Source organism: Entelurus aequoreus, linkage group LG14 (genome assembly GCF_033978785.1).
Source record: "Entelurus aequoreus isolate RoL-2023_Sb linkage group LG14, RoL_Eaeq_v1.1, whole genome shotgun sequence".
Lineage (NCBI taxonomy): Eukaryota > Metazoa > Chordata > Actinopteri > Syngnathiformes > Syngnathidae > Entelurus > Entelurus aequoreus.
Window position 1 is genome coordinate 8,667,596 of NC_084744.1, and position 18,059 is coordinate 8,685,654.

At 39.4% G+C, this 18,059-nt stretch overlaps 1 protein-coding gene across 2 annotated transcripts in view; it reads left to right on the plus strand.

Annotated features, from left to right (window-relative positions):
* slc12a8 (solute carrier family 12 member 8) overlaps positions 1-18,059 on the plus strand; it is a 71,384-nt gene that overhangs the window by 5,888 nt on the left and 47,437 nt on the right. The window contains exons 3-5 of one of the 2 annotated variants that reach the window (XM_062068860.1): positions 3,596-3,742; positions 6,019-6,240; positions 8,996-9,227. In XM_062068860.1, coding sequence (XP_061924844.1) covers positions 3,596-3,742; positions 6,019-6,240; positions 8,996-9,227 — 601 coding nt within the window. The remainder of the gene's footprint in view (positions 1-3,595; positions 3,743-6,018; positions 6,241-8,995; positions 9,228-18,059) is intronic. The other variant, XM_062068861.1, reaches the window with a different exon arrangement.

The window sequence follows — 18,059 nt, forward strand, 5'->3', positions numbered from 1 at the left end:
GTACTGGAGCCCGAACAGAAAACACTCTATAGCCCGCAGACTTTTTTTGGGCTCTAGGTATCACTAATAAGCCGGAGTTCTTTGAACGCAGATTTCTTGCCGGGACATATGGTACAATACAGTCGGCAAGATAGGCTGGAGCTAGACCGTGTAGTATTTTATACATAAGTAGTAAAACCTTAAAGTCACATCTTAAGTGCACAGGAAGCCAGTGCAGGTGAGCCAGTATAGGTGTAATATGATCAAACTTTCTTGTTCTTGTCAAAAGTCTAGCAGCCGCATTTTGTACCAACTGTAATTTTAAGGTTTAAAAGACAAAGTATCATGTTTTTTGAACTGCTCTTTTAAGTGAGCGATGAGAATCGATTCCTAGTTGCGAGCCGTTCGTTTATTAATATTTTAATATTTATATGTACATCAATATGTATTAATGTACATATAAATATATATGTATATATATTTATATGTATGTATGTATGTATGTATATATATATATATATATATATATATATATATATATATATATATATATATATATATATATATATATATATATATATATATATATATATATATATATATATATATATATATGTATGTATGTATATACATATATATATATATATATATATATATATATATATATGTGTATATATATTTATATGTACATTAATATGTATGTATGTGTATATATATATATATATATATATATATACAGTGTTTCCCACACATTCATTTATTTGTGGCGGAAAGAATAACGTCCGCCACAAATAAAAAAAATAAATGTTTTTGTCCTGTCCAGCTTCTCAGGCAAATCATATAGTAGATGTAGATGCCCATATAGGCTGTTCAGATTTACTTTACAAAAGAGAAGTGTAGGATACTTCTCTTGTTGCCTTATTTGTATTTGACCACTACTGTTTTCTGTTTATTTGTTACTGACTGTGGCAGGACACCTCTGCCTCTGTTTCACTTTATGTTGCTGGTAAATAATATGGTTGTAGTAGTAGGCTAAAGTAAAATTATTTAGTATGCACTAATTAAAGGGGCAGAGCTTTAAGAGACATTTTAGCTTTTATATTTTATAAGATATATATTTTTTAAGAACCACAATTAATAAATATATTTCAGTGAATAACTTATTGTTCAAGTCTGTATATAAATATGTACATAAAGTGTTGTAATTATATTGTAAAATGGATGGATGGATGGATGGATGGATGGACGTTTAAAACAAAACTGTTATTATTAATTAGTAAGTATACATTTTTTGAGCCTTTTTAGAGAAAATCATATCATTGTAGTAAATTATGCAAATTACTCGATGATGTCATGGTGACCACGCCCATAGCCACGCCCCCACCACCACAGGTATCTTGGCAGTTTATGGGAAAAACTGATATATATATATATATATATATATATATATATATATATATATATATATATATATATATATACACACTACCGTTCAAAAGTTTGGGGTCACATTGAAATGTCCTTATTTTTGAAGGAAAAGCACTGTACTTTTCAATGAAGATAACTTTAAACAAGTCTTAACTTTAAAGAAATACACTCTATACATTACTAATGTGGCAAATGACTATTCTAGCTGCAAATGTCTGGTTTTTGGTGCAATATCTACATAGGTGTATAGATGCCCATTTCCAGCAACTATCACTCCAGTGTTCTAATGGTACAATGTGTTTGCTCATTGGCTCAGAAGGCTAATTGATGATTAGAAAACCCTTGTGCAATCATGTTCACACATCTGAAAACAGTTTATCTCGTTACAGAAGCTACAAAACTGACCTTCCTTTGATCAGATTGAGTTTCTGGAGCATCACATTTGTGGGGTCAATTAAACGCTCAAAATGGCCAGAAAAAGAGAACTTTCATCTGAAACTCGACAGTCTATTCTTGTTCTTAGAAATGAAGGCTATTCCACAAAATTGTTTGGGTGACCGCAAACGTTTGAACGGTAGTATATATATATATATATATATATATATATATATATATATATATATATATATATATATATATATATATTCAACTAACGATTAATTTGATAATCGATTAATCTGTCGATTATTACTTCGATTAATCGATTAATAATCGGATAAAAGAGACAAACTACATTTCTATCCTTTCCAGTATTTTATTGAAAAAAACAGCATACTGGCACCATACTTATTTTGATCATTGCTGTTTGTACATGTTGCAGTTTATAAATAAAGGTTTATAAAAAAAATTATAATAAAAAAATAAAAATAAAAATTACAACAAAAAAAAAAATTACAAAAATGCCTCTGCGCATGCGCAGAGCATAGATCCAACGAATCGATGACTTAATTAATCGCCAACTATTTTTATAATCGATTTTAATCGATTAGTTGTTGCAGCCCTAATATATATATATATATATATATATATATATATATATATATATATATATATATATATATATATATATATATATATATATATATATATATATATATATATATATATATATATATATATATATATATATATATATATATATATATATATATATATATATGTGTGTGTATGTATGTTAGGGGGACCAGGCTTAGACTCAATATTTTTTTCTTCCACCCCCACGCAGTTTTTTTAAGTGAGTGATCATTCAAATTGGTGACATCACTGTCAAAGCATGTTTACAATGAAATCAACAAAAAATAGGTGTTAGACAATATTTCAGAATAATTTCCACAAATACAGTAATATGTGTGTACATTTTTGGTTCATATTGTTCTAGTGACTGTTTCCTTTTCTAAAACGATGGGGGGAAAACTATGATAATGAGAGTCTTTTAAACGACTCTTGGAAAAGAACGACTTCTCAAGATCCGACTCCCTTCAAAGAGCCATAAATCTAATCTGTACAAAGTATCCATCCATCCATTTTCTACCGCTTATTCCCTTCGGGGTCGTGGGGGTGTTGGAGCCTATCTCAGCTACAATCGGGCAGAAGGCGGGGTACACCCTGGACAAGTCGCCACCTCATCGCAGGGCCAACACAGATAGACAGACAACATTCACACTCACATTCGCACACTAGGGCCAATTTAGTGTTGCCAATCAACCTATCCCCAGGTGCATGTCTTTGGAGGTGGGAGGAAGCCGGAGTACCCGGAGGGAACCCACGCAGTCACGGGGAGAACATGCAAACTCCACACAGAAAGATCCTGAGGCCGGGATTGAACTCACGACTACTCAGGACCTTCGTATTGTGAGGCAGACGCACTAACCCCTCTTCCACCGTGCTGCCCTCTGTACAATGTATTAGTCTTAATTCAATATCGTCAGTGCAAACATGCACAGTTGCATCATACAGGATGTAATACCTGTATCTGGACACTGGCTTACACCTGAATTCTTGACACACCTCTCCCCGTGTGCAAATAAGACATGACATGGTTCTTGCTTACTGTACAGCGTGTGAAGCAGTGTATTGCCGTACTGGGATTGTAAACACAACAACTGTTGGACTGATTTCTATAGGAAATAATCTTCCATTGTTCTGAATGTCTCCCTGATAATAATGTGACTTTAATATGTCCGTCCAGGGCCTTCAGCAGTCCAGTCAGCCATGGTGGAGGATCAAACTTTTTATGTGGGAGCCGGTTCTCTTCGGTACCTGGGATGGTGTCTTTACCACGTGCATGATTAACATCTTTGGTGTAGTCCTGTTTCTGCGCACAGGCTACTTGGTGGTGAGTACATGCTGTGGTATTCCACCGCCCTGGAAAAGTCTAAATTATAGGACAAATATACCTATAAACTAATTTCAGATTGAAGCAGACTGCAAACAATTATTGGATTTAACATTGAATAATCCACATGAAAGCATACAACCTGCAGTTAAAACTTAGTAGCTAACTAACCATTGCCTCCATGGCGTCAAATACCTTTCTTTTATAAGGCCGGTCAAGTTTTCCAGTGATAATGATCACTGAAAGACAAGGAATAGCTATGCTACATAGGAGGATACAAGAAGCCATGCTAATCGCTAAGCAAGAGCTCTCACATTGGTGGGCGGATCGATACATTTATCAACAGTAATATAACTAAATGTTAGGGGTGCACAAAAATATTGATTCACATCCAAATTGCGATTCTTATTTATCCTGATTCTAAATACATCCACCCATCCCTTTTCTACCGCTTGTCCCTTTTGGGGTCGCTGGAGCCTATCTCAGCTACAATCGGGCGGAAGGCGGGGTACACCCTGGACAAGTCGCCACCTCATTACAGGGCTGATTCTAAATCTATTCATAAATAGATAACATAAAATAAAAATAAATAAAAAAAATAAATAAATAAAAAAATAAAAATAAAAAAATATATCTATATATATATATATATATATATATATATATATATATATAGATATATATATAGATATATGTATATATATATATATATATATATACATATATCTATATATATATCTATATATATATATATATATATATAGATACATATATATATATATCTATATATATATATATATATATATATATATATATATATATATATATATAGATATATATATAGATACATGTATATATATATATATATATATATATATATATATTATTTGTTGACATTTTGTTTCAAAGCCAAGGGGAGCCACAGCAGAGGCATGAAAGAGCCGCATGTGGCTACAGAGCCACGGGTTGCAGACCCCTGTACTTGTGTAACGGAGGCCAGCCAGCGTGGCTAGGCCATCAGGTGGATACTTTTAGCTCGGTAGTCAGCACGCTCGCCTCTCATGCCGACGACTTGGGTTCTTGCCGTGTGAGGAGCAGAGGAGAATAACGCTTGGCAAGAACGCTTGGTGCCGTGACCCGGATGAGAGTGAGGTTTAGGTGGGTGAGTGTGCCTGATGCCAACCAGTGTGTACCTTTTAGTACAGAGTTTTTCAACCTTTTTTGAGCCAAGGCACATTTTTTGCGTTGAAAAAATGCGGAGGCACACACACCAGCAGAAATCATTAAAAAACGAAACTCACTTCACAATAAAGAGTCGTTGTCACAATTGTTGGATATGACTTTAAAGCATAACCAAGCATGCATCACTATAGCTCTTGTCTCCAAGTAGGTGTACTGTCACCACCTGTCACATCACACCCTGACTTATTTGGACTTTTTTGCTGTTTTCCTGTGTGTAGTGTTTTACTTCTTGTTTTGTGCTCCTATTTTGGTGGCTTTTTCTCTTTTTTGGTATTTTCCTGTAGCAGTTCCATGTCTTCCTTTGAGCGATATTTCCCGCATCTACTTTGTTTTAGCGATCAAGAATATTTCAGTTGTTTTCATCCTTCTTTGTGGGGACATTGTTGATTGTCATGTCATGTTCGGATGTACATTGTGGACGCCGTCTTTCCTCCACAGTAAGTCTTTGCTGTCGTCCAGCATTCTGTTTTTGTTTACTTTGCAGCCAGTTCAGTTTTAATTTTGTTCTGCATAGCCTTCCCTAAGCTTCAATGCCTTTTCTTAGGGGCACTCACCTTTTGTATTTTTTTGGTTTAAGTATTAGATACCTTTTTACCTGCACACTGCCTCCCGCTGTTTCCGACATCTACACAGAAAATAGCTACCGGCTGCCACTTACTGATACCCAGCCTGATACACAGCCCTTTGAGACACTTGTGATTTAGGGCTATATAAATAAACATTGATTGATTGATACGGAACAGTATTACACGGTTACTCTGCCGAGCTCTAGACAACACCGACACTCAACAACAACACATCATTTGCAGACTATAATTACTGATTTGCAAAAAAATATGTTTAACCAAATAGGTGAAATTAGATAATCTCCCACGGCACACCAGACTGTATCACGGCACAGTGGTTGAAAAACACTGCCTTAGTAAACCGCACTCCCTATGCTTAGTTATCAATATTTGTGATCTGTATATTGAGGAAATGTAAGTCTTTGGATACTCTTATTGCCACAGGACATTTTGTCTTTATATTTGCAGTGTCGCTGGACTCTTTTTGTCATTTTGCAGGGGAACACAGGCTTGCTGCTCGCACTGCTGCTGGTCTCCATGGTGGTGGTTTTTGCTTTGGTCACAGTCATGTCTGGGATTGGCGTGTGCCAGCACTGTGGGGTGGGAAGTGGAGGTGTGTACTCCATGGTGTCTATGGTCTTAGGAGGCCGAGTCGGGGGGACTGTGGGGCTCCTCTACGTGTTCGGACAGGTGAGTAACCAGAATAGAGATCGACCGATTATTATTATCACCGCCGATATTTGGCATTTTGACCTAAATCGGTATCTGCTTTTTTTTCAAATCAGTATCTGCCTCTTTTGTTTTTTTACAACAGAAACACATCATCAGATACAATATATGCATATATGATACCAGCATTTGGTTTTTATAAAATAAATAATTAGTAAAGTAGATAATAATAACCACTGCTTAAGCACCAACACTTTTGCTATGTAATAAAATAGTTCTCTTTTTGCTAGAGCCCAATTTTCTATTTATTTAATTCGTTTAAGAATAAAATATTTTTCCCCAAATATGTTTTGATATCTGACAGGGCATTTGTTTGAGTTCTTGTGAGAATTGTTCAAGTTAAAGTACCAATGATTGTCACACACACACTAGGTGTGGCGAAATTATTCTCTGCATTTGACCCATCACCCTTGATCACCCCCTGGGAGGTGAGGGGAGCAGTGAGCAGCAGCAGTGGCCCCTCTCTTTCTCTCTGTCTTGCAGTGATGGTCGCCTACAGTACGTCTCCTCTGCTTACCTGTCAAAACTTTACAACTTTGCAAGGAAATCCAGTTTTTGTCCTTCCCTGGCAGTTTTTGTTTTCGCTACTGCAGCGATGAAGTAACTCGACTAGCCCTTGTCCACAACTCTGGCAGCGTGGGCTCATTAAATGAGCGCCACGAGTTTCATGATCAATCAAATAACAGCGCGGCAGAGATGGCTGGACAAAAGATATCTCTGACAAAAATACAAACTTTTTGTAAATATCTTTACACATATGAGATGATCTTATAAGTAAAGAGAAGCAGGCAGCAGCTCACAAATTCTCATACTTTCTGTAACATCCAGGAAGAAATGATGTCAGCCATCTTGAAAAATGTCTCAACTATAATCTACGTGAAGGAGCCCAGAATTGTTTTATGGAAATGTTGACAATATTTCAGGAGGAAACCTTACAATTGTTGCGTCTGACCAGACTTCCCTCCCAGGGAAGTGAAGTCACTTGTCAATCCCAAATTCTTTCAGATGACATATATGCAGAGTAAGAAGGACCATCAAGACAGAATAGGAATATTGTCAAGTTTTACTGAAGCTTCAGGAGATCAGCAAAACCAATACATTCATATCGGCTCATCGAGTCGATCTAACACTCAAACGGAAGAGCCAACTTCTTGCACATGAAGAAAGCCCCCACCTGTCCGGAAAGGAACACAGCCTCATTGTTCTACTACAGTTAAGACAAAAGGGAATATTCCATCTCCTACAGTGCAAGCCTTCAAGGTAACACACACAGTTTACTTCCGGACATAAGATAAAAAATAGAAAGAGTACAAATGGAAAAACACTAGCTGCTTTAAACATGACTATAAATACAGAAATAACTCTTAAACATATATACATTCTCCACAATATGTATTAAATTCATAAAGTGTTATAAAATGGTATAAAATAGAGTCGATGAATTGTCATAGTTGGACCAATTTTCCCAGGAGATGTTCCATATTTAGAAATTAAAAGTTGATGTTCCTCTTAGACACACGTAATAAAGGCATTTGATGTTTTTTGATGATAAATTAAACACAACATCAAACATTATGTCACTACTGGTCCCACCTTTACTGAAAAAATATGTTTAAAAAAACAACTTAATGTCTTGTCCAGGTGATTACTGACATGTAATATTCATCTTTAAATACCTTTTACTGTAAATGAATCAGTGGCGGGCCGTGCGTTTCCCACCTAGGCCTTCAGTGATGTCCGACTTCAATGATTACCTCTCAAAATACCATCATTTATGTCACCACATGACCATTGCTGGAGAAATACTATACAGAAACACATTTACGCACTACTGGGCATTGAATCACCACCAACAGTTTACAAAACAGGTTATTTTCTGGCGCATTTAAAAATCAATAAACCCGCATCAGCAATTAAAACATATCTGTTGTGGTACTGTCAAAATAAAAATTGCAAAAAAAACACATTCAACAAAATATTTGAACTCACAATTTTGTAGCACCCATTCGAGCTTCCGGGGTTGTCCGATATGGTCTCACAAGATGTAGTTTCCCTTTTAATATCCTTCTTGAAAATGGCCTTGCAAATTGTGTCTTGTCTAATAATAAAAGATGCTGACGAGGCGTGTTGGCTGACTTCTTAAAGTTTACTCCACAGCGTGCTCATCAAAAACATCCAGCTGCCTGCATGTCTACCTAGACGCATGCTCTTCACTATTTGTGGCCATCTAGAAGGCCTTACTGACAACAACTTGTGATCTGATTGGCTATCGCAACTGTCTATCAACTGTATGTGCATATTCACTTACAGTGCACGGACGCCTGCATTGTTGATTCTGAAGGCTCTAGGCAGATTTGGTACAGCATGGCAACATAAGCTAGCTGAATTCTGATTGGCTAAAAACTCTATAACATAAAAACAACAGCGCTGGAAGGAGCATAATATGACATGAAGAGAATATGAATACTTTTAGATATTTAGGGAAAGTAAATTAAAAAATACTTTTATCTTTAATTATGATCATGATTTCTGGTTACGTTAGGCCAGCAGACAAGGCCTTGCTGGCCCTGACGGCACACCACTGAAATAATAGTATCGGCTTCTTTGACTACTAATAATCCGTATCGGCCCTGAAAAATACAATCGGTCGATCTCTAAACCAGAGTTGGACATTTTTCCCATTTCAGTATTGCTGACTACATGCCACCCTCCATAGTGTGTGGCTGCTGCCATGTACATCGCTGGCTTCTCCGAGTCGGTGGCCGAGCTGCTTGGTCTTCAGAACCAGTGGGCGGTGAGAGGTGTATCAGCCGCGGTGCTGCTCGGCCTGCTGGGAATCAACCTGGCCGGTGTCAAGTGGATCGTGCGACTCCAGTTGCTGTTGCTGGCGGTGCTGGCCGTCTCCACTCTGGACTTTGTCATTGGCACCTTCACGCACCTGGACCCGGGTAAGTCTACAGTCATGGACGTCTGCTTGGGCTCTCTGGGTGTGGTATTAAAGAAGAAGTAGAGTGTAAAAACAAGTTGATTGTATCCATTAAACCAGTGTTTTGAGATACAGTCTGGGAGATTGTGTTGGTGCTGTCTAGAGCTCGGCAGAGTAACTGTGTAATACTCTTCCATATCAGTAGGTGGCAGCAGGTAGCTAATTGCTTTGTAGGTGTCGGAAACAGCGGGAGGCAGTGTGCAGGTAAAAAGGTATCTAATGCTTAAAGGCCTACTGAAAGCCACTACTACCGACCACGCAGTCTGATAGTTTATATATCAATGATGAAATCTTAACATTATAACACATGCCAATACGGCCGGGTTAACTTATAAAGTGACATTTTAAATTTGCCGCTAAACTTCCGGTTCGAAACGCCTCTGAGGATGACGTATGCGCGTGACGTAGACCGGGGAACACGGGTATGCCTTCCACATTGAAGCCAATACGAAAAAGCTCTGTTTTCATTTCATAATTCCACAGTATTCTGGACATCTGTGTTCGTGAATCTGTTGCAATCATGTTCATTGCATTATGGAGAAGGAAGCTGAGCAAGCAAAGAAGAAAGTTGTCGGTGCGAAATGGACGTATTTTTCGAACGTAGTCAGCCACAACAGTACACAGCCGGCGCTTCTTTGTTTACATTCCCAAAAGATGCAGTCAAGATGGAAGAACTCGGATAACAGAGACTCTAACCAGGAGGACTTTTGACTTCGATACACAGACGCCTGTAGAGAACTGGGACAACACAGACTCTTACCAGGATTACTTTGATTTGGATGACAAAGACGCAGACGTGCTACTGTGAGTATGCAGCTTTGGCTTCTAAACATTTGATCGCTTGACCGTATGTGCGCAACTTTTTTTTGCGTATGTACGTAACTTTTTTAAAATATATAAGCTTTATGAACCTTGGGTTAGGTGAACGGTCTTTTGGGCTGAGTGATTGTGTGTGTTGATCAGGTGTTTGAATTGTATTGGCGTGTTCTATGGAGCTAGGAGCTAGCATAGGAGCTAGGAGCTACCATAACACGTACCGTACCGTACGTGCGCGTCACGTACGTAACTTTTAAAAAATATATAAGCTTTATGAACCTTGGGTTAGGTGAACGGTCTTTTGGGCTGAGTGATTGTGTGTGTTGATCAGGTGTTTGAATTGTATTGGCGTGTTCTATGGAGCTAGGAGCTAGCATAGGAGCTAGCATAACACGTACCGTACCGTACGTGCGCGTCACGTACGTAACTTTTTAAAAATATATAAGCTTTATGAACCTTGGGTTAGGTGAACGGTCTTTTGGGCTGGGGGATTGTGTGTGTTGATCAGGTGTTTGAATTGTATTGGCGTGTTCTATGGAGCTAGGAGCTAGCATAGGAGCTAGGAGCTAGCATAACACGTACCGTACCGTACGTGCGCGTCACGTACGTAACTTTTTAAAAATATATAAGCTTTATGAACCTTGGGTTAGGTGAACGGTCTTTTGGGCTGAGTGATTGTGTGTGTTGATCAGGTGTTTGAATTGTATTGGCGTGTTCTATGGAGCTAGGCGCTAGCAGAGGAGCTAGGAGCTAGCATAACAAACACGCAGGTGTTTTTATGCAGGATTAATTTGTGGCATATTAAATATAAGCCTGGTTGTGTTGTGGCTAATAGAGTATATATATGTCTTGTGTTTATTTACTGTTGTAGTCATTCCCAGCTGAATATCAGGTCACCCCCGGCTCTCACAGCATCTTCCCTATCTGAATAGCTTCAACTCCCCACTAGTCCTTCACTTGCACTTTACTCATCCACAAATCTTTCATCCTCGCTCAAATTAATGGGGAAATTGTCGCTTTCTCGGTCCGAATCTCTCTCACTTCATGCGGCCATCATTGTAAACAATAGGGAACTTTGCGTATATGTTCAACTGACTACGTCACGCTACTTCCGGTAGGGGCAAGCCTTTTTTTTATCAGATACCAAAAGTTGCAATCTTTATCGTCGTTGTTCTATACTAAATCCTTTCAGCAAAAATATGGCAATATCGCGAAATGATCAAGTATGACACATAGAATAGATCTGCTATCCCCGTTTAAATAAAAAAAATTCATTTCAGTAGGCCTTTAAACCAAAAACAAACAAAAAGTGAGTGCCCCTAAGAAAATGCATTGAAGCTTAGGGAAGGCTATGCAGAACGAAACTAAAACTGAAGTGGCTACAAAGTAAACAAACACAAAATGCTGGACGACAGCAAAGACTTTCTGCAGAGCAAAGACGGCGTCCACAATGTACATCCAAACATGACGTGACAATCAACAATGTCCCCACGAAGAAGGATGAAAACAACTGAAATATTCTTGATTGCTAAAACAAAGTAGATGCGGAAAATATCGCTCAAAGGAAGACATGAAACACTTTTAGCAATTCTACTTCTCAGTGATTTGAGTCATCTAAGTGAAGTGCACAGAGGAAGTGCAAATATAGACTACAGAAAATACAAAACCCAAAACCAGTGAAGTTGGCACATTGTGTAAATGGTAAATAAAAAGAGAATACAATGATTTGCAAATCCTTTTCAACTTATATTCAATTGAATAGACTGCAAAGACAAGATATTTAATGTTCACACTGGAAAACTTTGTTATTTTTTGCAACTATTAGCTCATTTGGAATTTGATGCCTGCAACATGTTTCAAAAAAGCTGGCACAAGTGGCAAAAAAGACTGGGAAAGTTAAGGAATGCTCATCAAATACTTATTTGGAACATCCCACAGGTGAACAGGCTAATTGGGAACAGGTGGGTGCCATGATTGGGTACAAAAGCAGCTTCCATGAAATGCTCAGTCATGCACAAACAAGGATGGGGCGAGGGTCACCACTTTGTCAACGAATGTGTGAGCAAATCGTCAAACAGTTTAAGAACAACATTTATCAACCAGCTATTGCAAGGAATTTAGGGATTTCACCATCTACGGTCTGTAATATCATCAAAAGTTTCAGAGAATCTGGAGAAATCACTGCACATAAACGATGATATTACAGACCTTCGGTCCCTCAGGCATCAAAAAGTGACATCAGTGTGTAAAGGATATCACCACATGGGCTCAGGAACACTTCAGAAAACCACTGTCAGTAACTACAGTTGGTCGCTACATCTGTACGTGCAAGTTAAAACTCAACTATGTAAAACCAAACCATTTATCAACAACACCCAGAAACGCCGCCGGCTTTGTTGTAACATTGCTACAACAGTTTTGTGCATAATACTAAAAATTAAAATTACATACACAAACTAAAAAAACTATGAAAAAATATGGAGAAAAAACTGACAAAATATAAAAGAAAATCCAACAGGGAAAATATTAGTGATTAAATCTTCGTCAATCAGTAGTTATTGAACCTGATTGGTGTGTCTGCAATTGAGCAACGACGTGTTGACGCACCTGAATGTTGTTTACCAATTGTCTAATGAGTGTGCTCATTTGAAAGTTACTGCTTTGGAATTTGCAAGGAAGTGACATCATAATGAGCACCTGTGTCTCAGGTATACAGGTGTGAAGCTGACATATTGTTGTGCTCATCTGCTCTGCTGTTTTGCTCCTTGAGTGAAGGTTTTGATAACTTTGTAAGACTTTTTATTTTAATTTTGTAATTTATTTTTGGCATTTTTGTGCTTGAAAGTATTTAATTTCAACCCAAAACTCAAATCTGCATGTTTTTGACCAATAGAGCGATGAGACGGATTGGACTTTTTAATAAATATACATTTTAAAAAATCGCAATATAGAGAAACTGTACAATTACATGTGCAGCTTGACGAGGGACGGCTCTATTTATAAATGACTGACGAGAGAAAAGGGCATGTTTTCTGTTTAAAAATTATAATATTGGCCAAATATTATAATATTTGATTCTTGATTTATTAAACGTGTCTGGCCTATTCACACCAGCAGATGTCACAAAGTTACCACTAAATAAACACTTTTGACAGCTCTTTTTTTCCACAGGACTGTTGACCTCATAAACATTCGTATTTCTAATTAAGTTCAATACAGTTCTCATTAAAGTTTCTCATTTAAAAACTACATATATATTGTTTTTAAGTCTTAGTGGATTTTTGTTTTGAATCTGGCCCACAGGAAGTGGACTTTCCTGTTCTCACTGCTTGTCCACTTCCTGCCGAGGAGGAAGCGAAAGGTGTCAAAGCATTAAAAGCGTGTATTTGAAAACTTTTTTGCATAGCTCATTGTATTTACAGCCTCGATTTGAAACGACCTGTTACTGACGCTAAAATAGTGGCATGACCGGGTTTTTCCACTTTGTGTTGTGGCAACCTCATGTTTGGCAGGTGTCCAGCAGGTCTCTGGGACAGCCCAGATTAGTCTGCACTCACTGGACTCTCAGCTGCTTCCTAGAGGAGAAGCCTCTGTGGGTCATCATACTTGGGCTGACAGACCATGTCAGTCTTTTTTGACTCCGTGCATGGATATCATTTTTAATGTCCAAAAGTAATGTAACACTTATTGAATGGAGACAAGTCAAATACTAGTGCCAGGCGGAAAACGGCCTCTCAGACTGATGCTTGTCCCTTTTAGACCCGCCCACAAGCTCCTTGATTGGCTTTCTGGCGCTGCCTTTTTGCCAACGTGACACTGATTGACAGCAGTCAGTCAGACGCAAGAGCGAAGTCGCGATCATTCCCAGGAGATATTTGGGATAGAAATTATATAAAAATGTTTGCTGTGTTGCTCTTAAACTGGCCAAGAAGACTGTTTTTGTTATATTATGGGTGTAGTTTACAGTACAGTACGTTATATTGAGGAGAGCAGAGCACCAAGGTGGACTTGCGTTAAAAGTGAAAGTTTAAAAAAGGCAAAAAAAATTGAATAAATGTATCCTTATCAACATCTGAAAATGCAAAACCCAAAACCTGTGAAGTTGGCACGTTGTGTAAATGGAAAATAAAAACAGAATACAATTATTTGCAAATCCTGTTCAACTTATATTCAATTGAATAGACTGCAAAGACAAGATACTTAAAAACTTTGTTATTTTTTGCAAATATTAGCTCATTTGGATTTTGATGCCTGCAACATGTTTAAAAAAAGCCGGCACAAGTGGCAAAAAAGACTGAGAAAGTTGAGGAATGCTCATCAAACACTTATTTGGAACATCCCACAGGTGAACAGGCTAAAAGGGAACAGGTGGGTGCCACGATTGGGTATAAAAGCAGCGTCCATGAAATGCTCATATTATATTATATTCTATTCAGTTGAATAAACTGCAAAGACAAGATATTTAATGTTCCAACTGAGAAACTTGGAATTTAATGGCAGCAACACATTGCAAAAAAGTTGTCACGGGGGCATTTTTACCACTTTGTTACATGACCTTTCCTTTTAACAACACTCCGTAAACGTTTGGGAACTGAGGAGACACATTTTTGAAGCTTTTCAGGTGGAATTCTTTCCCATTCTTGCTTGATGTACAGCTTAAGTTGTTCAACAGTCTCCGTTGTGGTATTTTAGGCTTCATATTGCGCCACACATTTTCAATGAGAGACAGGTCTGGACTACAGGCAGGCCAGTCTAGTACCCGCACTCTTTTACTATGAGGCCACGCTGTTGTAACACGTGGCTTGGCATTGTCTTGCTGAAATAAGCAGGGGCGTCCATGATAACGTTGCTTGGATGGCAACATATGTTGCTCCAAAACCTGTATGTAACTTTCAGAATTATTTTTTTTCGGTTGTGGTTTGCCCACAGGCTTTATTGGCGCAATAGTGTACTTCATTAGCTGCATTGTTATTAATTATTTGACAATTTAGAATGCATAAAAAAAGAAAAACATATGTGTTGTTGTTTAACATAATGATTGTGAATGATGGACACAATTCCAAAAAAAAAGTGCAGTTCCCCTTTAAATATTCAAACTGATCACAGATCAGTGGTATGTATTTAGAATGAGTGAGTTTTAGATATCTTTAAGAAAGGACTGTACAAGTATTTCATGATGCCTGATGGGAGGAGCACTGGTGGTTTCCCAGTTGCTTTTTATTTTATTTTGTAGAGTTTTGGTTGAGCAGCAGTGCCAAGTTATTGTCTGAGAAACCACAACACTGTCATTGTGATGCAGCGCTCAGCCTTTCCCCGAAAGAATGCTGCAATGTGGTCCTCAGGCTTGGACTCGAGGGTGTTACCCAGACTCACCCACATTTTTGCCAAATGACCAAGGAAGCGAGAAAAAAAGCAGGAGTTGAGATGAGAGGCCAAAGCAAAGCGAGGAATATGCAGCTGCCAGTCATCTCAGTGGGACTGGCCCCACCTCTGGAAGCTGGCCCTCATGCGGGTGAGCGTGAGGCCCCCGGACCTTCATGTCGTCTACATTCCAGGGTGTGTCAGAGGAATGCTGAACTCTGAGAGGAGCCCCTAATGTTCTTTTGTACCCTTCTCATGCAATCTCTGCACTTGAAGAACAGCTCAGTCAGACTGCGTTGAAGAGGCCTTTTTTTCAAAGGCACTTTAGAAAATAGAGATGGGGATTTGATAAGGGTGTCAAAAAAAATTTTTTTCCGGATGAATCGCCATTCTTGTTTGCAACTATTTGTATTCGATTCCAAAAAATATAGCATTTGATTTGTTGATATACAAACCCCAAAACCAGTGAAGTTGGCACGTTGTGTAAATTGTAAATAAAAACAGAATACAATGATTTGCAAATCCTTTTCAACTTATATTCTATTGAATAGACTGCAAAGACAAGATATTTAACGTTCGAATTGGAAAACGTTGTTATTTGTTGCAAATATTAGCTCATTTGGAATTTGATGCCTGCAACATGTTTCAAAAGAGCTGGCACAAGTGGCAAAAAAGAGTGATAAAGTTGAGGAATGCTCATCAAACACTTATTTGGAACATCCCACAGGTGAACAGGCTAATTAGGAACAGGTGGGTGCCATGATTGGGTATAAAAGCAGCTTCCATGAAATGCTCAGTCATTCACAAACAAGGATTGGGCGAGGGTCACCACTTTGTCAACAAATGCGTGAGCAAATTGTCCAAACAGTTTAAGAAAAACATTTCTCAACCAGCTATTGCAAGGAATTTAGGGATTTCACCATCTACGGCATGAGTGTCAAACTCTGGCCCGCGGGACAAAATTGGCCTGCCGTGTAATTTCATTTGGCCCCTGAGGCGATATCAAATTAACACTAGACCTGGCCCGCCGATTATATACAGCGGCGGTGCCGCGGTAACACCACATTCACCACTAATTATCATACTTGTCAACCCTCCTGGGAGACTCCCAAATTTCAGTGCCCCTCCCGAAAATCTGCCCCGAGCTGTAGTCACGTCCGCTTTTCATCCAGTCCAACGACGTGCTGGCCCAGTCACATAATATGTGCGGCTTATGCATGCACCAACACAAGTGAATGCGATGCATACTTGATCTTATTGTTCAGAATGATTATTAGAGACAAGAATACATGTTTTTTTTTGTTTTATTTTAAAGATGATAAAAAACACTTGGAAGAAGTGGCTAATGGGAGTCACCATTGTATCCTTCAAAGTCTCTAAAACAACTTCAAAACCCACTCACAATATTTTATATCCATCCATCCATCCTCTTCCGCTTATCCGAGGTCGGGTCGCACCGATCCGCCTGTCGATCTCACGATCCACTCTTCCCTCACTCGTGAACAAGACTCCGAGGTACTTGAACTCCTCCACTTGGGGCAGGGTCTCGCCCGCAACCCGGAGATGGCACTCCACCCTTTTCCGGGCGAGAACCATGGACTTGGAGGTGCTGATTCTCATCCCAGTCGCTTCACACTCTGCTGCGAACCGATTCAGTGAGAGCTGAAGATCCTGGCCAAATGAAGCCATCAGGACCACATCGTCTGCAAAAAGCAGAGACCTAATCCTGCAGCCACCAAACCAGATCCCCTCAACGCCTTGACTGCGCCTAGAAATTCCTTCCATAAAAGTTATGAACAGAATCGGTGACAAAGGGCAGCCTTGGCGGAGTCCAACCCTCACTGGAAACGTGTCCGACTTACTGCCGGCAATGCGGACCAAGCTCTGGCACTGATCATACAGGGAGCGGACCGCCACAATCAGACAGTCCGAAACCCCATACTCTCTGAGCACTCCCCACAGGACTTCCCGAGGGCCTTCTCCAAGTCCACAAAACACATGTAGACTGGTTGGGAAAACTCCCATGCACCCTCAAGGACCCTGCCGAGAGTATAGAGCTGGTCCACAGTTCCACGACCAGGACGAAAACCACACTGTTCCTCCTGAATCCGAGGTTCAAATCTCCGGCGTAGCCTCCTCTCCAGTACACCTGAATAGACCTTACCGGGAAGGCTGAGGAGTGTGATCCCACGATAGTTAGAACACACCCTCCGGTTCCCCTTCTTAAAGAGAGGAACCACCACCCCGGTCTGCCAATCCAGAGGTACCGCCCCCGATGTCCACGCGATGCTGCTGAGTCTTGTCAACCAAGACAGCCCCACAGCATCCAGCGCCTTAAGGAACTCCGGGTGGATCTCATCCACCGAGGAGCTTTTTAACTACCTCAGCAACCTCAGCCCCAGAAATAGGAGAGCCCACCACAGATTCCCCAGGCACTGATTCCTCGTAGGAAGACGTGTTGGTGGGATTGAGGAGGTCCTCGAAGTATTCCCTCCACCGATCCACAACATCCGCAATCGAGGTCAGCAGAACACCATTCTCACCATACACGGTGTTGATAGTGCACTGCTTCCCCTTCCTGAGGCGGCGGATGGTGGTCCAGAATCGCTTCAAAGCC